Source organism: Triticum dicoccoides, chromosome 2A, assembly GCF_002162155.2.
Source record: "Triticum dicoccoides isolate Atlit2015 ecotype Zavitan chromosome 2A, WEW_v2.0, whole genome shotgun sequence".
Lineage (NCBI taxonomy): Eukaryota > Viridiplantae > Streptophyta > Magnoliopsida > Poales > Poaceae > Triticum > Triticum dicoccoides.
The window spans coordinates 96,350,297-96,374,038 of NC_041382.1; the positions used below are offsets into that span (position 1 = coordinate 96,350,297).

At 41.6% G+C, this 23,742-nt stretch overlaps 1 protein-coding gene across 1 annotated transcript; it reads left to right on the top strand.

Annotated features, from left to right (window-relative positions):
• The first annotated feature begins 481 nt into the window (after positions 1-481).
• On the top strand, positions 482-23,383 carry LOC119353573 (transcription-associated protein 1-like). Its single transcript, XM_037620193.1, has 36 exons — positions 482-799; positions 1,375-2,102; positions 2,176-2,304; positions 2,385-2,470; positions 3,053-3,161; positions 3,769-3,864; positions 4,738-4,800; positions 4,880-4,939; positions 6,044-6,112; positions 6,246-6,327; positions 6,435-6,487; positions 6,645-6,707; positions 6,786-8,015; positions 9,034-10,026; positions 10,116-10,451; positions 10,622-10,880; positions 11,200-11,422; positions 12,092-12,491; positions 13,610-13,759; positions 13,853-14,074; positions 14,156-14,377; positions 14,464-15,114; positions 15,437-15,697; positions 15,818-16,174; positions 16,899-17,302; positions 17,377-17,806; positions 17,961-19,262; positions 19,349-19,609; positions 19,693-19,983; positions 20,084-20,527; positions 20,798-21,229; positions 21,381-21,659; positions 21,780-22,182; positions 22,297-22,445; positions 22,614-22,820; positions 22,927-23,383. Exons 1-36 carry the CDS (start codon positions 736-738, stop codon positions 23,044-23,046), a joined length of 11,628 nt encoding a protein of 3,875 aa, XP_037476090.1. The 5' UTR covers positions 482-735; the 3' UTR covers positions 23,047-23,383.
• Positions 23,384-23,742: the final 359 nt, after the last annotated feature.

Below are 23,742 nucleotides of genomic sequence, written 5' to 3' on the forward strand. Positions count from 1 at the left end.
ATAACCCCCATTGTCCTCAATCAAACACACGAACGGAACTGACCCATTCCGATAGAATGTACCATGACACTCCATTCCTCAACCAAACACACCCTTAATTTTTCGACCAAACACACCCTACACACACGACAATAGTCGATGGTGTATTCACAATCTCTCTGCCCGTAGCATGTTTTCGCCACATGTTTTGTTTATCTCTTCGATGACCAAAAAGATTAGCGGCATGTAATTGCACAATGGTTGCATATATTCTTGTTTTGATTTGAAGGGAAATTCCTGCCAAAACAGATTTGCAGAACTTCAGAATTCCTTCTTTTGGAGGGGTGCGTTGACCTGAGAGCGGCACGCTTCCTTTTTTCCGAAGCCAGAGCCCGTCCGCACCGGAGGGACCGAACCCAACCCAACCCAACCAGCCCCAAACGCACCACCACCCTCCCTAATTAAAACCGTCGCTCTCTCCCTTCGTCTCCATCTCTCTCCCCTCCTTCCCCCCTCCCTCAAACCCTCAGCTCGCCCGCGAGCGCGAGGTCAGCTCTGAAACTGGAGGCGCGGCCCGCCTCGTGCCGGAAAGATCGAACGCGCGTCCCCCTCCGCCGCTCCCCACCCTCCCCGCCCCTCGGTCGGCGGCGGCGGCGCCGGGTCGTCCCCTCCGGGCGGCGCAGATCCCCAAAACCCTAAGCCCTGGCGCGGTAGGGTTTGTGGCCCGCGCGTCCTCCGAGCGGGGCTGGGGCCGCCATGGCGCCCATCAACAGCTCCAACATGGATATGCACTCGCAGAAGCTCTTCGAGCCCGACCTACGTACGCCCCCGCGTTCCCCTCCGCACATGCCCTGTTTATTCGTCTTTTTTTTGTATGCGCCGCCGCGTCAATTTTGCAGCCGTCCTTGCGCGACGCGCTCGCGATTTCGCTAGGGGGCGGCGGATCGTATGTAGTTTACCCGCCCATTGTTTCCTCGCAACCTTTTCTGTTTGTTTGCAGTTGGACTGTCGCTCTTGCAGTCCTGTTTACCTTACTGAATCTCCGCATTCCCCTTCTGATTTATTAAGTCTGTATCTTTTTTATACGGTGTGGATTAATTAGAGGTATATTGCTCCCCAATGTACAATTTTGCAGTATCAGGTTTCCGCTGCCTGGAACCGAATGAAGCTGTTCCATTTTTTTCGTAATTAATCAAGCATATAGTTCTCGATCCTAGAATTTTGTCAAATGGCCTGCTCTCCAGTTTCCTGTCGAAATTCACCATAAAGGAGTAAAGGACACTTTTTGTTCAATCCCAAGTTGCAAATTTTGAAAGCCATAATACTTTCTCTGGAGTTGCTGACTCTTTTGGCTCAATGGTCCGCTGACTAATCATCCGTTTGACTGTTTTGCAGCTGTGCAAGTCCGGCTGCAGCTCGTGATGGAAGTTCGGGACAGCCTGGAGATGACACATACTCCGGATTACCTCAACTTCCTTCGATGCTACTTCAGGGCCTTCTCAGCCATCCTGAGCACCTACACCTCACCACAGGCCACCGAAAACGCTGAGCACAAGCTGCGCAATGTGGTGATCGAGATCCTCAACCGGCTTCCGCACAGTGAGGTGCTGCGACCCTTTGTGCAGGATCTTCTCAAGCTCTCTCTCCGCGTGCTGACACAGGACAATGAGGACAATGCCCTTCTTGCCATTCGAATCGTATTTGACCTTCTCCGCAACTTCCGCCCTACTGTTGAGGCGGAGGTCCAGCCATTTCTTGATTTTGTTGTTGCAATATACCGCAACTTCAAATTTACCGTCAAGCATTTCTTCGATAACCCCAATGCCAGTGCCAATGTCGTTCCTCCCGTGTCCAATCAGCATTTGGACCCCACTGCCGATGGCCCAGGCATGTTGGCAGTGCCAAGTGGTGGACAACTCAATCCAAGCGCACAGTCTTTCAAGATAGTTACCGAGAGCCCTCTTGTGGTGATGTTCCTCTTTCAGTTGTATGCTAAGCTGGTGCAGACAAATATCCCGTTCTTATTGCCACTCATGGTGGAAGCAATTGCTGAGAACGGGCCAGACAAGGTGCTGCCTCACCTGAAGACGCCCTTTGTTGAGTTAAAGGGTGCACAAGTCAAGGTAGGGCTTAGTTCACTATACTTCTGTTGCCTTGCCTGCGGAGTTCTTAACCGATTGATGGTTTGTGCTGCAGACATTGTCGTTCCTGACGTACCTGCTAAAAAGCAACGCAGATTATATAAAGCCATATGAGAACAGTATATGCAGCAGTATTGTGAAATTGCTTGTTACATGCCCCGCAGACTCAGTCTCCATAAGAAAGGTTACTATGCTTTGCAAACTCCCTTAGTTAGGTGCTGAATCATGCATTATTTTAAAACACTTCCATTTATGTAATTCCAGGAGCTGCTAGTTGGGCTGAAGCAAGTTCTCAACACTGAATACAGGCGTGGGCTGTTTCCCTTGATTGACACACTTCTTGATGAAAGGTACATAAACCATTTCACTTCTTGAATGCTCACTACCATATTTTGTTCCATGATTTTTAAATGCGGAGGCAAGATGGTTTACCATGCGGTGTGCTAGCTAGCTATTGATCTGATGTCATAACTCATGACCACCTGTTTCTTTCGCTGTTTCCTTTCGAAGTTACATTTAGAGGGCTGAATATTTCTAGATATAGTCCAAATAAACAAGGTCACATAAACTCCTTTTCATTGAAGACAAGGATAATTCAAAGCAGTTGGAAACTAAGGAATTATAAAAAATCATCCCTCCCCTTGATTTGGATTGGTTTGAACTCCTCAATTTTAGTTTGTAGACAATCGCTGTAAAACTGTAAGCAGAGCAATACCATATCCACTGAGCTGTCAATGAGTCACTACGTGTTACGCTGACCTTATCCTTCTTTTCTTACGGTTGCTGTGTTATAACTCAACTGGGTACATGGTAATCTTATGCCATTTATGCCCTGTTATGGATATTGGAGCACTTGATTGCTTGCTTTTTTGCATGTCATGCTTTATTCTTAGTTTCAGACAAGTTTTAACTCTTGATTGCTTGTCTTCCAGGGTTTTGGTTGGCACAGGGCGAGTTTGTATCGAGACATTAAGGCCGCTTGCTTATACCCTTCTTGCAGAGTTGGTGCATTATGTTCGAGGAGACCTTTCCCTTCCGCTGGTTGATCTTATTCTTTAACTCTAGCATGTCAATCTTGTTATGTTAAAATATTTATTTTATTTCACAAGATCACAAATTTGGCACTGCTCAGTCAGAGGGTATGTCCGGCTTTTGTCCAAAACATGCGTTACCTGCTTTTTGGGTATGACCTAATTTTTGGTCATTGTTTGGATGCTTACCAATATTTTGACATGCCTTGCTCCTTTGCCTATTTTAGTTTATTTTTCTTGCCGAAATTGGCCAAATCATGGGCATGAGAAACCATGGCCAAAATTTTGGCCAGGTAGAATTTGGTTTGGTAGACTTGGGCTTAAAATCAAACACACCCATAATTTCTGCAGTTCCATAGATTTTAGAGGGAGAACTACTATCTTATTTGCTCATTGTAAACACCATCAATATAAAGGCTTAGGCAGCTAGTTGTTTGATTGATTAGGTGCTTTGTCAGATGTTTCTTTTGCTAGCTATAACACAGATACTGTAATTTTCCTTATTCAGCAAAGATTATGCAAGTATCTACGAGAGCAGACTTTTGCTTTGTTCTACTATATTCATGACCGAGTTTTGGGGATGTTTATACTAAAGCAGTAACTTCACTTTTGTGCAGTTGTCACGGATCATCTATTTGTTCTCTCGGAATATGCATGATTCTTCGTTAACTCTCGTAATTCATACGACGTCTGCCCGCCTAATGCTTAATCTGGTATGCTTACTATTCTTCCTTTCTTTAGTACAAAAAATGGCATTTACCAAGGATTTCAAATCATATTGGCTGCTGGAGGCAGGCGTCAGTGGGCTTAATCAGGCCTAATCAGGCCAGCTGGACTTAGGTGGGTGTTTGGAAGGAGTGGAAAGGAGGGGATAAGAGGGGGATAGGGGAGGAAGCGAGTGAAGTCACTGCCACCGTCACATCCGTTCCACGATAGCAGATCTTTAAAAAAATCCTTGAACATAGACCTTTAACTTGAGCTCGATCTCGATCTCGATCATGGCTTTGCTGGCCTATGATGATGATGATGTCAGGATACGATGGTTGCCTGCCAACGATCATCTCTATCATCGAGTCTCCTCTCTACATATGGTTCTGTGTTCTGTGGCGGTGGCCTGCTGGGAGGGAAAATGCATACGTAAAAAATCAAGAGCTATCCCTAACATCGCCAGATGGTCCAAGCAATCACTCCTGTTACATTTTTGTGTTATTTCTTTTCCCATTCCTTTTTCTTTCTCTCTTCTCTTCTCCAAATATGCTTATCCTATATTATGTACCTTACATTTTACATTAGGTAACCTTGGATGCTATGTCTCCTAACTTCCTACCAAAATGGTATATTTATTAAATAAAGTACTTGGTATCATTTACTCTCGTCGAAGATGACCCTATGCACTTAGTTGTCCTGGTGCCCTGGGGTCGCCGTGATTTTCCAGAGTACCGAGATAATTCTAGTGATTTGTATATTACTTTTGTTGTTGAGTTTTTCCTTCTGTAATTCAATATTCATGCATAACCATAAAGCTAAACAGTAGTTTTAGTGAAAATAGCGTTTGTAAACCGCTAATTTTTCTGGTACCATTCTAGGTCGAGCCCATATATGAAAAAGGTGTTGACCAGCAAAGCATGGATGAAGCACGAGTATTGTTGGTAAGAATTGTTTGTTCATAATGTACACATGAAAGATTACTTTTTCCTTAACAAATACTCCTGATTGGCCAATTACCAGGGGCGCATATTGGATGCATTTGTTGGGAAATTTAGGACACTGAAGCGCACGATTCCTCAGGTATATGGGAACTTCAGAATCTTTCTTCAATCCATTGGCACATTATACACACATGGCCACATTGGTTAGATATTGCAATAATTCAAACTGCAGAACTACAATACACAGCTATAAAGCATAGGCAATATTTTCTAATGCTTCTATGTTCCAAAACAATGTGGCAGTTCTGCTCAGCTGAATTCCTGCAGGGTCTGTATGGAATGGAGTATGAGCTAGCTGTGTGAATTTCTAATGCAAATGTGTGTAGGATTGCGTTGGTAGTCTTGGTCCCTCTAATTTTTGGGTATGCAATTTTTGTTCCATCCCATATCAACTGTCGCTCAAACGAATGTATCTAGCACTGAAATATGGGACGGCGGTTGTATAAGTATACAACTATATACACAACAGAAGATTCATATTATCAGTCTTTCAGTCTTATTCTAGCAGAAATCTACTATCCATTTGGAATTTCCAAGGCCAAAGCGCAGGCCTTGGTGTTTGCAGTAAAGTAGCTATCATAAGATCTCCCCCAACTATCCTTATGCCTTCCCCTGCTAGTTACCGGCATGATATATTCTCCCTGCCGTCATTGCCTATCCACACGATACGTTTCTGTTTGGCGGCATGCTTTACTTTGCCTGTTAAATATCCACAAAAGCAGGTGATGAGGTAGGAAAATCATGGGGAATAATGTTGTTAGTACTCCTAATTGTTAAGGCCCAATCATCAACTGTAGGGTTGACCTAAGGGCTCTGCTCACTCTGGCTAAGATAAGGTTTCTTTTAAGTGTCATGTAGCTTTTTGTGATTGGCTGGGTGCCCTGTCTCTTTTGTATCTACATGTTTTACATATTTCCATCTTGTCCTGCAACAGAACATATCAGTTCTTAAGATTTCTATTATGAACAACAATGAAAGGAAGCTATCATTTACTTCAATTTCAGCTTCTTTATACATGAGAACTGAAAATGTAATGGTAGATTCATGTTGTGCTTACTAATATGTGTATCTCATGATCTACTTTTGAGCCATAGTACATAAATTGGCTTTCAAGCACCCATTATTACTGCGTCATTTCCATTTAGTGTTTTATATTATGTTACCTTACTCTTGTTCTCTGTAGTTGCTTGAAGAAGTTGAGGAAGGGAAGGAACGTCCAAATTTGAGAATGAAGCTCGAAGTCCCATTGCAGGTGTGTTTTATGTGATGCAGCTGAATCTGATAAACCAAGCACCATGAAACATAATTAGGGATCCATGCCTAAATCTGATACAGCTGCTGCTTTTTTGTTGTTGTTTATTAAACCATTTTGACATCTATTGCAGACCGTGTTGAATTTGCAACCACCCTTGGAATATACGAAGGAGGTTAATGATTACAAAAGTCTGATAAGGACACTCGTAATGGGTATGCATTTTGATATACAGTATTCACACCATTCAAAGTTTTTAAGCGATGATATGCATCTTGTGGCTACACGTCTGAACTATGAATTTTCATATTGAACACACCAGGAATGAAGACAATAATTTGGAGTATAACCCATGCTCATTGGCCACGCCCACAGGTATTATGGACTTTCTGAATTGCTAAATACTCCCTCCGTCCCAAAATGTAAGAAGTGTCTTTACATTTTGGGACGGAGGGAGTAGTAAATTTGTCCGCTTGTCACTTTCTTTGTGCTCTAGTCCTTAAGTTCTTATATCCTATCATGTGTTGTGCAGCAACAGAATCAGCAATCTGCTAATTTGTCAGTTCAACCCTTCAGGGGACTGCGGGAGGATGAGGTACATCACTCTGTCCGAGCCTTTTCTCCTCTTGGTTTGATTCGAGTTTTTGTAATAAATCTTGACCATCTATTCTAGGTGCGGAAGACTTCAGGTGTTCTAAAATCTGGTGTTCACTGTTTAGCTCTATTTAAGGAGAAAGATGAGGAGAGGGACATACTACAATGTTTTTCACAAATGCTAGCTATAATGGAAGCTCGTGATATCATGGATATGTTTTCCTTCTGCATGCCGGATCTCTTTGATTGCATGATAACCAACAACCAGCTTTTACACATATTTTCTTCCCTTCTGCAAGCTCCAAAGGTTCTTCGGCCCTTCACAGATGTATTGATTAATTTCCTTGTTAGCTCAAAGCTTGATGCTCTGAAACAACCAGATTCACCTGCAGCAAAGCTTGTCTTGCAACTCTTCCGCTTCTTGTTTATTGCTGCCGCAAAGGCTCCAGAAAGCTGCGAACGCACTCTTCAGCCACATGTGCCAGTAATAATGGAAGTTTGCATGAAGAGTGCCACTGAAGTTGAGAAACCTCTTGGTTACATGCACCTTCTCCGTAGCATGTTCCGTGCATTGAACAGTGCTAAATTTGATTCATTGATGCGTGATCTTATTCCATCTCTTCAACCTTGCCTCAATTTGTTACTCTCGATGCTTGATGGGCCAACAACTGCAGATATGCGGGACTTGATTCTGGAGCTTTGCCTGATATTACCTGCCCGTTTGAGTTCGTTGCTACCTCACATTCCTCGTTTGATGAAACCTCTTGTTCTTGCTCTGAAAGGGAATGATGATCTTGTGAGCTTAGCTCTTTGTACACTTGAATTTTGGATTGATAGCCTAAATCCTGATTTTCTGGAACCTAGCATGGCCAGTTTAATGTCTGAGGTCATTCTTGCTTTATGGTCTCACTTAAGGCCCCTTCCCTACAAATGGGGTACAAAGTCCTTGGAACTTTTAGGTAAGCTAGGCGGTCGAAACAGGCGATTTCTGAAGGAGCCCTTAGCACTTGAATGCAAAGAAAATCCGGAACATGGACTTCGTTTAGTTCTGACTTTTGAGCCTGCAACACCATTTTTAGTTCCTCTGGACAGATGCATACATTTTGCTGTTGGTGCTGTTATGCAAGGTAATGGTATGGAAGCTTTCTACAGGAAACAGGCTCTTCAGTTTATTCGAGTATGCTTGAACTCTTTGTTAAATTTGAGGGAAAATGTACCTGCGGAGGGTGTGAGCTCTGGCGTTCTTGGGCATCTGCTCATTTCTTCATTAGATCCCTCAAGGCGTCGCAACGATGCTTCAGATATGAAGGTTGGTATACTATTTAAGACTTCCGTCAAGACATCCTGTGTATACTATTGAGCACTAGCATTAAATATTATTATGTACTCCCCCCTTTCTCCTTTTGATGTCCTTTAGAATGCATGAGTCTACATCTTAAAATTCTGACCCTAAGATGCACACTAGTATTTGGATCTACCATATGCCAATATTGTTGTGACACGTGTCATAAATGATACCCTCAATCATTATATTAAGGACTGGATCAGTATCGAGCACAAGTTAAAGAGAATGGGTTGAAGTGTTGTTTAATCAGACCTTTTTTCTCTTATGGAATATGATATCCTTATTTGTACATTCCCCATGGTTACCTGTTACCAAAGTTGCTAAAATGTATAGTCAGGTTTATTTTGACTTGGTGTTCATTTGGAGTTGCTTGATATATCTTTGCAGATGATTGTTTGTTTGTGGAACTAACAGTTGGCTTTTATTTACCTGGTAACCTCTTTGTAAATGAAAGCCAATGTGGTACTACTCCCTCCATCCCATATTAATTGTCCCTCAAATGGTTGTATCTAGACGTATTTCTATGCTAGATACATCCGTTTGAGCGACAATTAATATGGGAAGGAGGGACTACTAAACTAAAAGCTACTATTAATAATTATCATTTTGAATTAGTAATTTCTACTAAACTAACCATCTTCAGTCTTTGGCTTATACTGGGCCTTTATCATTGCCAAGTTGGCACACGTGATTTTTGGGTTGCATGCAATATCTGCACTTCTGATTGTAGCTAACTGCAACTAGGTGTTTAATCAGGTGTCGTCACACTTGCAATTCTATGCATACAGATCTTTTAGATTCTTTGCAGACCTGTTGATCAGTTAGCCCTTAAGTTTTAGTGATCCATGTCCAAAGCAAAATGATTTCATATATTAGTGGTAATTGATTCTGGACTTGGAACCATAGTTTTTTTCTTGGCCTCTGTGTTCTAGCAATCTTATTGTTTCGTACTGATGCTTTCCTTTATTTTATCTGTATTTAGGGAGATTTAGGTGTCAAGACAAAGACACAATTATTGGCAGAAAAATCTGTTTTCAAGGTTTTGCTTGTAGCTATCATCGCCGCTAAAGCTGATACCAGTCTTCAAGATGAGAAGGATGACTTTGTTGTTGATATATGCCGGCATTTTGCTATACTTTTCCATGTTGATTCGTCATCCTCCAATCAATCTGGATTTGGGCAGCCTATTGGTTCGTCCCTGTCATCTAGCATCACCATGGGGTCTAGACCAAGAAGCACCACATCATCTAATCTCCGGGAGTTGGACCCTTTAATATTTTTGGATGCATTAGTTGAAGTTCTATCTAGTGAAAACCGTCAACATGCAAAAGCTGCTCTATCTGCTTTGAATACTTTTGCTGAGACACTAATCTTTCTCGCACGGATGAAACACACTGGTGTGCTAAGAGGAGGCCCAAGCACTCCTATGCTCGTTTCTAGTCCATCTTTGAATCCAGTATATTCTCCTCCCCCGAGTGTGCGGGTTGCTGTGTTTGAGGAACTATTGCCCCGTTTATTGCACTGTTGTTATGGTAGCACGTGGCAAGCTCAGATGGGTGGTGTAATAGGCCTTGGAGCATTGGTTGGTAAAGTGTCTGTGGAAACCCTATGTATCTTTCAGGTCAGAGTTGTACGTGGACTTATATATGTTCTTAAGAGGCTTCCAGTGCATGCAAACAAAGAGCAGGAGGAGACAAACCATGTCCTAACACAAGTGTTACGGGTAGTAAACAACGCAGATGAAGCAAACAGTGAACCCCGCAGACAAAGTTTCCAGGGAGTTGTTGAGTTTCTTGCTTTCGAGCTGTTTAACCCCAATGCTTCAATTGTTGTGAGAAAGAATGTGCAGGCATGCTTATCACTGCTTGCAAGTAGGACTGGCAGTGAAGTCTCTGAATTGCTTGAGCCTTTGTATCTACCATTGCTTCAGCCTCTGATTTCACGACCTCTGCGTTCGAAGAACGTTGAGCAACAGGTTTCCTTGGATTCCTAATCTTTTACTCACCCAGACTAAACATTGACAATATCAGTTGATAGATTTCTTTTCTTTTCTTTTTGTCACAGGTGGGTACTGTTACAGCCCTGAACTTCTGTCTAGCACTAAGACCACCTCTTCTGAAGTTGTCGCCTGAGCTCGTCAATTTTTTGCAAGAAGCACTGCAAATTGCGGAGGCTGATGAAACAGTATGGGTCACCAAGCTGATGAATGCCAAAATAGTCATGACATGGAATAAACTAAGAACTGCATGCATTGAACTGCTCTGTACTGCGATGGCTTGGGGAGATCTGAAAGCTCCAATTCACAGTGAATTGCGGGCAAAGATTATCTCAATGTTTTTCAAGTCTCTTACATGTAGGACAACTGAAATTGTCAATGTTGCCAAGGAGGGACTTCGTCAGGTAATGTTTATCTGCACTTATGTTCTGTTATATTGACACTTTGCGATGTACATTAGAATATTTGCTAATTGCTACCCTTTTGTTTGTTAATCTCTGCTTTACTAATAACTATTTCAACATAAAAAAATGTTTTCCGTGTGTTATGTTCTCACTTGTAATTGCATTTACAGGTTGTTCAGCAACAGAGGATGCCAAAAGATCTTTTACAGAGTAGCTTAAGGCCCATCTTAGTTAACTTAGCACAGACAAGGAGTCTCACCATGCCGTTACTCCAAGGATTGGCCCGTCTGCTTGAATTACTGTCTAATTGGTTCAATGTAACTTTGGGTGCAAAGTTATTGGATCACTTGAAAAAATGGCTGGAGCCAGAGAAGCTTGCCCAGAGTCAAAAATCTTGGAAAACTGGAGATGAACCAAAAATAGCTGCAGGTGACATATTTTGCTATTCATCATGTATTCTATTTCTCTCAAATAGGATATTGTGTGTGGGAAGGGATTACATGCCACTCTACATTTTATAAACCAAGACTTCACTAACTTTGTTAGTTGTGACATATTTTACATGAACCTACTTAGATATAGATGATTATAATCTTCATTAGGAAATATCTGAATCATTTAAAAATAGTGATCTAATGTGAAGCTATCCTTGTATTGTCTGGCAAAATCATGTTGTCCTCATTTCTAACTTTCTTTTGCTTGGTAGTTGTATATGGTCTTACGTAATGTTTTTTCTTTGCTTGGGCAGCTATGATTGAGCTTTTTCACCTTCTCCCCGCGGCGGCGAGCAAGTTCTTGGATGACCTTGTCACCTTGGTAATAGATTTGGAGAGCGCACTTCCTGAAGACCAATTTTATAGTGAAATCAACAGCCCTTACCGTGCTCCACTCTCCAAGTTTTTGAACCGCTATGCTGTGGAGGCTGTGGACTATTTTCTTGCTCGGTTAAGTCATCAAAAGTATTTCAGAAGGTAGACACTTTACCAGATCATGCGTTTATCGATGATGTATGAATAGTACTACTTTGTGCAATAATGGGAAGCTTCAAAAGCACAGTTTAGTACTGCATGCAGTTTGTGGTTATATGCTACTCCCTCCGTCCCATAATATAAGATGTTTTTTGACACTACACTAGAGTCAAAAAGGGTCTTACATTATGGGACGGAGGGAGTACTACTCTACTAAACTTGGGTAGATTATAATTAACTTAAAAGACTTTTAGCTGGCTTAATCCAGAAGCGATTTTTTGGGTTATTATGGATTCATTTTTACACGTGTTTTCAAAACTGTACTTTACCACTGTACCTTCATAATCCAGAGGGAATTACTTTAGGCATTCTGCAAGTGCAATGCACATTTTTTGCAACATATCTCTGAAATTAGACACTGACCAGGTGATTGAAATAATAGGTTGGTAAAAAATAGCATCCCCAGAATCATTCTTCCATCAGATTGTCGTTATCTGCTGACATCTTATTTTCCCCTTCAAAGTTATATTGGGAGATATACATATGTGAACAGCCTTTGGTCCTGTGGCGTTATCATCTTTGAAATGCACCTCTTGCTCCTATGGTTAACATAGGGGTAATTATATTTATCACGTCCAAAAATTGATTAATTCTTCCTTTTTGAAAATACAGGTTTATGTACATAATCTGCTCTGATACTGGGGAATTACGGGATGAACTTGCGAAGTCACCTCAAAAGATACTTGCTAGTGCCTTTTCACAGTTTAACTCTCAGACTGAAGCAGGTGCTGCTCAACTACCATCTTCGGGACCTGGTAATCAGTTGTTGTCCTCGGTAAAGGATGAAGGAGCTGGAGCCACAACCAATAGTTTTACTGTCCAATCTTCATCAAACATGGTTATTGGTTCAGATAGTTATTTCAATGGATTAGAACTTATCTCGACCCTTGTGAAATTGATGCCCGAGTGGCTCCGTGACAACAGGGATGTCTTCGACACATTGTTGCTTGCATGGAAATCACCTGCAAGAATTGCTCGCCTGCAGAATGAGCAGGAATTAAGTTTACCCCAGGTAGGTGTTTTATCTTTCCACTTACTCCTGATTCCTTTATACACTGGTCATGTACAACATCTTTGATATTTTGACCGCTGCCTTTCCTGTTTTAACCTTTCTTAATTTTCTGTTTTGTGCATTACTTATATTTCATTTCCTGCATTCTTTGCTTTGCTTGTGTCATCTTTCTGTGTATCAGATCATATTTGGCTATCAAGCTGGACTCTTTTTTCGATTTTTTTTGTTTGTTTTCAGATGTTCGTTACTTCAGTTTTGGCCTCTCTTTTTGCAACATCAATTTATGGCACAAGAAAAAAATTCTGTCGGACTCTAAAGGATTTAATAACGCTTCAAACTTCTGGCAATTTTTGTGCTCCACAGATCCTTCTGAAATGCTACTTTAGTACCCTACCAGTGGCGCAGTTTGACAATCCTAACTTCCTAAGCAATTAGTACTATCACATGGATATTTTTTCTGGTTTCTGCATTATCTGAATACTCTGCTGCACTGCGGAAATCCATTTTGGCTCTAGGGAGCACATGCTCCTGCGTGCCAAAAATGGATTTTACAAATGTCTTTATTTTTTTGAAAAAAAAGATGTGTTCATTGTCGCGCCCAAATGGTACTGTACGTGCAAATTTCCAGGGGAAAAACTTAGCATTTTGACCTGTGAAAGAAAAAACAAGTTGAACGCCAAATGTTACACGTATTTTTGTTTTTTTCACCGACGAAGCACTGCTATCCCATGTGGCATGAAAATTGTCAAGCACACTTGTTACACTAATATGAACATCTACAAAAAATTTCAGAATTTTTGAAATTTATTTACTATTTATTTTGATTTTACTGTTCATTAGGGAGCATATGCTCCCCAGAGCCAAAAATCCGCGCACTGAGCTTATTCACTCCGATGCACATACTTCCTCTTGCACTGAGTGCTTATTCACTCCTATGCACATACTTGCTCATAATTGAAGTTTGGTACTTGAGTTCCTGTTGCAAGACAAAATTTACTCTTTTGCAACTTATTAATGCTGTGGTAAATATTCTGAGTTACTTTGATCCCTTAGCATATTGCAGATTTCCACATTCTATCCAGATCTTGTTTTTTTAAATATATTTGCTTTCTGACCAGGTGATGGAAAGCAAACGGCTCATAAAATGCTTCCTGAATTACTTAAGGCACGATCGTACTGAAGTTAGTGCACTCTTTGATATGCTATCAATATTCTTGTACCGAAGCCGAATAGATTATAGCTTTCTGAAGGAATTTTATGTCATAGAGGTAACCCCATTTCTTGTTTCTAATTCGTGCAAGTTGTTCGCTTGTATTTTCTGAGTGCTTACCATTTCTTACACATTTACATGTTGCATTTAGGTTGCTGAAGGATATGCTCCAAATTTGAAGAAAACTATTCTGACTCACTTTCTGAACATATTCCAACTAAAACAGTATGGGCAAGATCATTTGGTTGTTGCTATGCAGATACTCATTCTTCCAATGCTAGCTCATTCTTTCCAAAACGGACAAAGTTGGGAAGTTGTTGATCCTTCTATAGTTAAAATTATTGTTGACAAGCTTCTTGATCCTCCGGAAGAGGTGAACTATAGTCCACTCCTTAACACATGCCTGGTCTTTTTCTCTTCATGAGGGTAATGGGATTTTTTTTCATGTGTCTAGGTCAGTGCTGAATATGACGAGCCTTTAAGAATAGAACTCCTTCAGCTTGCCACATTACTTCTGAAGTATCTTCAGAATGACCTTGTTCACCATCGAAAGGAACTCATAAAGTTTGGCTGGAACCATCTTAAACGTGAAGACAATTCCAGCAAACAGTGGGCCTTTGTGAACGTGTGCCATTTCTTAGAGGCATATCAAGCCCCTGAAAAGATAATTCTACAGGTAGGTTAACATAAATTTCTCCTGTAACAACTGTGCATTGTTCCCAGCTTATCCAGCAAGCCAGTCTGACCTGTTATATTGCCCAGGTTTTTATTGCTCTATTACGGACATGCCAACCAGAAAATAAGTTGCTAGTGAAGCAAGCTCTTGATATCCTTATGCCTGCTCTGCCTAGAAGACTCCCTCCTGGGGATACTCGCATGCCAATATGGATCAGATACACGAAGAAAATCCTTGTGGAGGAAGGCCATTCTATTCCCAACATGATTCACATATTCCAGCTAATTGTTCGCCATGCAGAACTGTTCTATAGTTGCAGAGCACATTTTGTTCCCCAGATGGTTAACTCTCTTAGTCGTCTTGGATTACCATACAACACAACTGCTGAAAACCGACGTCTTGCAATCGAACTTGCTGGATTGGTAGTGGCGTGGGAGAGACAGAGGCAGAGTGAAATGAAAGTTGTGCAGGAAAGTGAGAGCCAGAATCAGATTGTTGATATGCTTAGCCCTACTGTTATTGGTGGTGATCCAAAACGCTCTTCAGATGTTCCCATGTTTGCTGATGATCTGAGTAAGAGGGTAAAGGTTGAGCCAGGCTTACAACCTCTTCCTGTGATGTCACCTGGTGGGGCATCCATACCTAATATTGAAACACCAGGATCTTCTGGGCAACCGGATGAGGAATATAAACCCAATGCTGCAATGGAAGAGATGATTATTACTTTCCTTATAAGGGTGATTATCTTTTTTAGTTTTACACCTTTTGTTTTAAATAACACACTGCATCAGTACATTGCGTGCGTTAAAATAATATTTTTCTTTCAAAATACGTGCATGTTTCTAAGGTATACCTCTTGTTTTGTGGTGTTGTATACTTGCGGCATATATCACAACTTGATAACCTGTGCTTTCTCCCCTTAAGGGGACCTGTGGATTAGCTGGCTCATTGCTCTTTTGTCATATAGCACTCTCCTAAACAATCAGCATGTCCACGTCGCATTTTATATTTGGTTTGAAGTAGTGGATACTCATATAAATTCATTGATTTGGAGAATAGGTGTCACTGGTGATTGAACCCAAGGAAAAAGAATCTAGTTCAATGTACAAGCAAGCTCTTGATTTGCTGACACAAGCTTTGGAAGTCTGGCCCAATGCCAATGTTAAATTCAATTATCTCGAGAAGCTGCTTGGGAATCTGACACCCTCCCAGTCAAAGGACCCTGCAACGGCGCTTGCACAGGGTCTTGATGTTATGAACAAAGTCTTGGAAAAACAACCCCGCCTCTTCATTCGGAATAACATCAATCATATTTCTCAAGTAAGCTACTCCAGAATTATCTCTCCTCTCTTGACAAGGTCTTCCTTAGATTCCTATTTTTGAGGGGGTCTACACAGATGTTTCTAATCTTTGATATGTTCTGTGAATTCTTGTGCTTAGATACTGGAACCTTGCTTCAATAACAAAATGCTGGATGCTGGAAAGTCCCTTTGTTCCTTGCTAAAGATGGTATTCAGCGCTTTTCCACTTGAAGCGGCTACGACACCGCAGGATATAAAAATGTTGTATCAAAGGGTTCAAGATCTCATTCAGAAGCATCTTGCTGCTGTGACAACTCCACAGATAACACTCGAAGCTAGCAATGCTAACTCTATAATAAGCTTTGCACTGTTCGTCCTCAATGCACTTGCAGAAGTACAAAAGAATTTCATTGATCCATTTATTGTGCTGCTTCTTCGTGTCCTGCAACGTCTTGCACGGGATATGGGATCTTCTGCTGGCAACCATGCCCGACAAGTATGTTGACTTAATTTTGTTATGTTTTTTAACTTACCTTAAATATGCTAACATATTTTGGTGCAAGCAATCTGCATTTTTGATCTCTTATCCGTGGATCTCACTTATCTTTTACTTGTACGGCTGTAGCAAACCTTATTATTGGTTAATTATATTTGGTGAACTGAATAAACAGTGACATCAATCAAGATAACTTATCCAGGGTGAAACACAGGTCACTTTAAATTTGTTGTCCAGCAAACTTTGTCGCATCGTGTACCCACGTACTACCTCTGTCCGGGTTTATTGCCCCCCTTAGTATTTTGTGCCCAATTTTGACCGTAGATTTGACTAACACAAACAAAATATGCGTTGTATGTCACAAAGTGTACGTTGTATGTCACAAAGTTTGACCCAAAAATACAAGGGGGTGTAAGAAACCCAGGCGGAGCTTAGTACATGATTGACTAGTTGTCACTCTACCCTTAAATGTCAACGCTATAGTCCGTTTCAGTCTCAGCTTCCACTTTGTCCCTTAGTTTTCTTTTGGTTATTTTTTTCCTATGAGCTACAACTTTTTACGTCAGAATTAGAATTAGGATTACCCATTTAATGACCAAACCTGCTATTTGTTATTATTGTTTAACTATGTGGTATGGTTCCTATTCCATGCACAAATTTTCTGATAAGACTCAGTGAACACTTGTTTGATTAACCTTGGCAATTGACATTGCAATACTTTTAGGGACAGAGGCCTGAAATGGATTCAGCAGTTAGCTCGCGCCCTACTGTGGATTCTACTGTCATATGCAACATGAAGACTGTCCTAAAGCTCATAAGTGAGAGGGTGATGGGCTCTTCTGAGTACAGACGAAATATGGGACAAATACTTCAAACACTTCTTTCAGAGAGAGGCACCGATTCCAGTGTTCTTCTATGCATACTAGACATGATAAAAGCTTGGATTGAGGATGACTACAGACTTGTTTCATCAGCTGGCTCTGTTAGTTCTCTTAACCCAAAAGATATAGTAACTTATCTTCAGAAGTTATCAGTGGTTGACAGGAAAAGTTTCTCCTCATCCGCACAAGAAGAATGGGATGCAAAGTATCTGCAGCTTCTTTATTCACTTTGTGGTGATTCTACCAAGTAAGAACATCTCTATGCAGCAAGTTTTTATTAGTAGTTTTTGGTTTCTATTTGATATTTATTTGTTTGTGCAGATATCCATTGGCTTCCAGGCAAGAGTATTTTCATAAGGTTGAGAGACAATACATGCTTGGATTTAGGGCTAAAGATCCAGAAATGAGGAAGCGGTTCTTCAGGCTTTACCATGACTACGTGGGAAAGACGTTATTTGCTAGATTGCAATTTATAATACAGACTCAGGACTGGGAAGCAGTGAGTGATGTTTTCTGGTTGAAGCAAGGCTTGGATCTCATTTTAGCTATATTAGTTGAAAATGAACCAATTTCTCTTGCCTCAAATTCTGCCCGACTTACCCCGCTTACGATAGTGGGTCCAGTTCCAGATCGCATTATCATGCCACAGCAGGTTCCTGATGCTCATGAAAGCTTGGATGGCACTTCCCTGTCATTTGATTCTCTTACGACGAGGCATTCTCAGTTCTTAAATGAAGCAAGCAAGCTTGTGGTAAATACCATTCTAAACTTTCATAGAGGCAGGCTAATCTGGATGGGGCTATGTTTTAATTTAACCCTTTTGCCAGTTTCGCTTGGAAGAAATCTTTGTCTTGAATGTAATCCATGTTAAGAACTAATTCCTTTGTTATCTGTAATTTATGCAGGTGGCAGATGTCATGGCTCCATTGAAAGAACTTGCTTTTGCTGATCCCAATGTTGCGTATCATTTGTGGGTTCTTGTCTTTCCAATTGTTTGGGTTACTTTACAGAAAGATGAACAAGTTGCGCTAGCCAAGCCAATAATTGCACTTCTCTCAAAAGACTACCATAAGAGGCAGCAGGGATGCAGGCCTAATGTAGCCCAAGCACTTCTTGAAGGTCTTCATTTGAGCCACCCTCAACCACGCATGCCGAGCGAGCTTATCAAATATATTGGAAAAACTTGCAATGCCTGGCACACTTCAATCGCATTACTTGAGAGTCACATGCTGCTTATGAATGAGGCTAAATGCTCCGAGTCACTGGCCGAGTTATACAGGCTTCTGAATGAAGATGACATGAGGTATGGATTATGGAAGAGAAGATCAATCACTGCAGAAACTAGAGCTGGGCTATCACTTGTCCAGCATGGATATTGGCAGCAGGCGCAAACCCTCTTTTACCAGGCAATGATCAAAGCAACTCAGGGCACATACAATAATACTGTCCCAAAAGCTGAAATGTGTCTGTGGGAAGAACAGTGGTTGTCTTGTGCAACTCAGTTAGGCCAGTGGGAAGTATTGGCTGATTTTGGAAAAGGTGTGGAGAATTATGAGATTCTTTTGGATTGCCTCTGGAAGGCGCCTGACTGGACATATATGAAGGAGCATGTAATTCCGAAAGCTCAAGTAGAAGAGACACCAAAGTTACGTCTGATTCAAGCATTTTTCACTCTTCATGACAAAGGTACTAATGGTGTTGGAGAAGCTGAGAACCTCGTTAGCAAAGGTGTTGAACTCGCACTAGAACAGTGGTGGCAGTTGCCTGAGATGTCTGTGCAGTCCCGAATGCCTCTGCTGCAGCAGTTTCAGCAGTTGGTTGAAGTGAAAGAATCCTCTAAAATACTTCTTGACATTGCAAATGGGAATAAACCAGCTTCGGGGAACTCCGGTGCCAGTTCAAATCACCAGAATTCATTTGCTGATCTCAAGGATATCCTTGAGACATGGAGACTTAGGACTCCTAATGACTGGGACAATACGACTATTTGGTATGACCTGCTCCAATGGAGGAATGAAATGTACAATTCGGTAATAGATGCGTTCAAGGATTTTGGCCAAACAAATCCTCAACTTCATCATCTTGGTTACCGAGACAAGGCTTGGAATGTGAACAAGCTTGCTCACATCACTCGCAAGCATGGTCTTCCTGATGTTTGTGTTACTATACTTGATAAGATGTATGGGCATGCTACAATGGAAGTCCAGGTGACTGTCTCTACCATTAAAAATCTGTATTACTGCACACTCATCCAATGTCTATTTTACTAGTTTGCGTTCTGATCTGATTGCAGGAAGCATTTGTGAAGATATGCGAACAAGCTAAGGCATACTTAGATATGAAAGGCGAACTAGTCAGTGGTCTTAACTTGATCAATAATACCAATTTGGAATTTTTCCCTGTGAAAAATAAAGCAGAAATATTTCGTCTGAAAGGCGACTTCATGTTGAAAATGAATGACTGCGAGAATGCAAATGTTGCGTATTCAAATGCAATCACCCTTTTTAAGCATTTGCCAAAAGGGTGGATTAGCTGGGGAAATTATTGTGACATGGTATGGCTATGATCCTCTTTGTTAACAATGCCCGTTCAGTTTACAGATTTATTGAGTAATTATGATTGTTTGCCTTTATGCAGATTTTCAAAGAAACACAAGAAGAGGTTTGGCTTGAGTATGCCGCAAGTTGTTTTTTCCAAGGCGTTAAATATGGAGTTTCGAACTCAAGGAGCCATCTAGCTCGAATTCTCTATCTTCTCAGCTTTGATACGCAAAATGAACCAGTCGGAAGGGCTTTAGATAAATATCTTGAGCAGCTGCCCCATTGGGTTTGGCTTTCTTGGATCCCTCAATTGTTGCTATCATTACAGAGAAATGAAGCTCAACACTGCAAATTGGTTTTGCTGAAGATAGCTCAAGTTTATCCACAGGTAAAATCAATGCTTTAACTTTCTTGTTATTGAACTTCTTGGACTAAAAAAATGCATATTCTTGCCTCTGGATGTACACATCTGAAAGTTGTTCATGCAGGCCTTGTATTATTGGCTTCGTACATACTTGATGGAGCGGCGTGATGTTGCAACTAAAACTGAAATGGGAAGAAATATGTTGGCTCAGCAGCGTATGCAACAAGCTATGTTGGCAAACAATGCTGCAAATAACAGCAGTGCGGGTGGTAATTTGACTTCTGACAACCAGGTTCATCAGGCCGCCCAGTCAGGTGGTGCTACAGGTTCTCATGAGGGGGGCAACCTCCAAGGACAAGAGGTGGACAGATCTACGGTTGAAGGTGGTACAAGTACCAGTCATGATCAAGGTCAACAGAGCTCAACAGGTGCAGAGGGTTCACAAAATGCACTAAGACGTAACAATGGACTTGGTTGGGTCACTTCCGCAGCAAGTGCCTTTGATGCTGCAAAGGATATCATGGAAGCTCTTAGGAGCAAGCATACCAATTTAGCCAACGAACTTGAGGTAAGAAATAACAAAGTAGTTTAGTGAGAAGAAGATTATTCATATTGATGTACATATCTCAAAAGCGAGGTAGAGGTGATATATTATTTCTAAATCACCAACTGCTCTATAATTGTGGAGTAAATAGTTTTAGGCTGTTTGCACATTTTTAAGGAAATTTGATAAACAATGGCACCCTTTAAAATCGGCAGAAAGCTGTGATGCTTATGTACAATATAGTTCGTCTATAATGAAGGTTTATAATATAGTGTTATTTCATGCTTGTTTCAGCTTTTACTGTCTGAAATTGGATCAAGATTTGTTACTCTTCCCGAGGAAAGACTTCTTGCTGTGGTTAATGCACTGCTTCATCGCTGCTACAAGTATCCAACTGCAACCACAGGCGAGGTTCCGCAATCTCTCAAGAAGGAGCTTTCTGGTGTGTGCAGGGCTTGCTTTTCACAAGATGCTGTTAACAAACACGTTGATTTTGTCAAGGAGTACAAGCAAGATTTTGAGCGTGACCTTGACCCAGATAGTGCTACTACATTTCCATCAACCCTTGCTGAACTTACTGAGAGATTGAAGCACTGGAAGAATATTCTGCAGAGTAATGTTGAGGACAGATTTCCTGCTGTATTAAAGCTAGAGGAAGAAAGTAAAGTACTTAGGGATTTTCATGTTGTTGACGTAGAACTCCCGGGGCAGTATTTTACAGATCAGGTCGGTCCTTATTCTTTTGAACTATTTCACTCATGATCGGTGTCAGATGAAGATAATGCTCCACATTCTTTTGAAAGTTTTATGCTACCCACCAGTTCTTGACCCGCACTGGTTATTGTTTGTATTATCTCACTTTGCATTTCTTTTGCAGGAGGTTGCGCCTGACCACACTGTCAAGTTGGACAGAGTTGGACCTGATATACCAATTGTCCGGAGACATGGTAGTAGCTTTCGGCGCCTGACACTTATTGGTTCTGATGGTTCGCAGCGCCATTTTATTGTTCAGACATCATTGACTCCGAATGCTCGGAGTGATGAAAGAATGCTGCAGCTTTTCCGTGTGCTAAACAAAATGTTTGACAAACACAAGGAGTCTAGACGTCGCCATCTTGCTATCCATACCCCGATAATTATTCCTGTTTGGTCTCAGGTGAACTAACCCCCTGGTTCTGCCCTATTCTTTACCTGATAATAATCTGTTATCCTGAACTTTTAGGTTCAAGGTATTATGTAATGAACATGTCTTGACATTGCAATTTTTATTATTCAGGTTCGGATGGTAGAGGATGATTTGATGTACAGCACTTTCCTTGAGGTTTATGAAATCAACTGTGCACGGCATAACAGAGAAGCTGATTCACCTATAACAATTTTTAAAGAGCAGCTAAATCAAGCCATCTCAGGGCAGGTTTCTCCTGAACAAGTGGTGGAACTGCGTTTGCAAGCATACAATGAAATTACTAAAAGTATTGTAAATGATAATATCTTCTCCCAGTACATGCACAAGATTCTGCCAACTGGCAACCACCTTTGGACTTTCAAGAAACAGTTTGCAATCCAAGTGGCTCTGTCCTGCTTCATGTCATACATGTTGCAGATTGGTGGCAGGGCTCCTAACAAAATTCTGTTTGCGAAAAATACCGGGAAGATCTTCCAGACTGACTTCCATCCAGGTATTCTTCTTGATGATCATTAATCCTTTTCTTTTTGAGGGTCAATAATCAATCTATGTAAATATGGCATGTGGAACTTGATGATCACTCACATTTGATTTTTTTTTTTTGCAGCTTATGATCCAAATGGATTGATTGAGTTCAATGAGCTAGTTCCATTTAGGCTGACACGCAACATGCAAGCTTTCTTCTCAAATTTTGGCGTTGAAGGTCTCATCGTTTCTGCCATGTGTTCTGCTGCCCAGTCTGTGGTTTCACCTAAAGTGAGTATTTCCACCCAGCATAGGTGATTCTTTTAGGATATATTCTCTAAGACTAAGATAGATAGGATCTTATCTTGGTACCGATTCTGCTTGAAGATTCATTATAGGGTGCATCTATTTAGTTGTACATGCGCCACATGTTGAAATTGCTGCTATTATGATTTTCAGCAAACCCAACACATATGGCATCATCTGGCTATGTTTTTCCGCGACGAGCTGTTATCTTGGTCATGGAGAAGGCCGCTTGGCATTCCGTCTGTTCCAGTTGCCGCTGGAATGATCAATCCATTGGATTTCCAGCAAAAGGTTATACACAATGTGGATCACGTCATCAACCGTATCAAATCCATATCACCACATTATCTTGCTGATGAGGTATGCAGTTTCTTGCAGTTTCTTGAAGATGATGTTTGCGTGGCGCTTGATCTTTGCAGATGACATTTAGGTTGTGCGATCTCTGACCATTTTCTTGGTATTTCAGGAGGAGAGCACAACAGAACCGCCCCAGTCTGTCCAAAGAGGCGTTACAGAACTGGTGGAATCCGCGCTATCTTCGAGGAACCTGTGCATGATGGATCCGACATGGCACCCATGGTTCTGAAGGACGCGAATCACATTTTGTAGCCTAATGAGCAACTAGTGTCTCCCTAGTTAATATCTCCTGTGAATATAACCTTATGTAGCAGAACCGGTCCGCTAGCTTGTATCGTGTTAGTGTAGATAAAGGAGGAAGCTGGGGTGCAGCTCTGTTTTCCTGCCGGTATTGACATAGTCTGATTTTGTTGGTTTAGCTGGGCGGCATGAATGAACCAACGGTAACATGTCCAATTTCGAAACCGAGACATGACTCCTAGAGAATGAGATTCAACAAATAATTGTTGTGACTTTTGTCATAATTGTGGCAGACGAATCCTGTCTCTTGGATGTTGCACCATGTATTTTCTTTCTTGAAGACTGCCTTTAAAAACTTGGGCTGTGCTCCCTTCGCCCGCGTTTGATCCTTTCGATTTGAGATGGCTTGTACCCGACCCGGCTGGGCGGTTCATGATGGGTGGACCTAGGGGTTGCACCCGGGGTCACCGTCATTGGGCGGCGTCTGTACGCCCACGAGTGCCCTGCCTATCGGCGTATAGACCCTGGGCTGCCTTATATTGCCCACTGACACCCCCCCACCCCTTCCCCCTCATTGGGTGGGGTCTGTACGCCCACGAGCGCCCTGTTGCATGCTGCCCCGCGTGTGATCTGCCTATCGGCGTATAGACCCTGGGCTGCCTTATATTGCCCACTGACTCCCCCC

What these genes read in the sequence shown, in the direction of transcription:
- LOC119353573 (XM_037620193.1), top strand. Translation starts at nt 736, where the DNA reads ATGGCGCCCATCAACAGCTCCAACATGGATATGCACTCGCAGAAGCTC. An exon ending in AGCTCGAAGTCCCATTGCAG is followed by an intron (nt 6,113 to 6,245) that starts GTGTGTTTTATG and finishes CATCTATTGCAG; the next exon opens with ACCGTGTTGAATTTGCAACC. An exon ending in AGGAATTTTATGTCATAGAG is followed by an intron (nt 13,760 to 13,852) that starts GTAACCCCATTT and finishes TGTTGCATTTAG; the next exon opens with GTTGCTGAAGGATATGCTCC.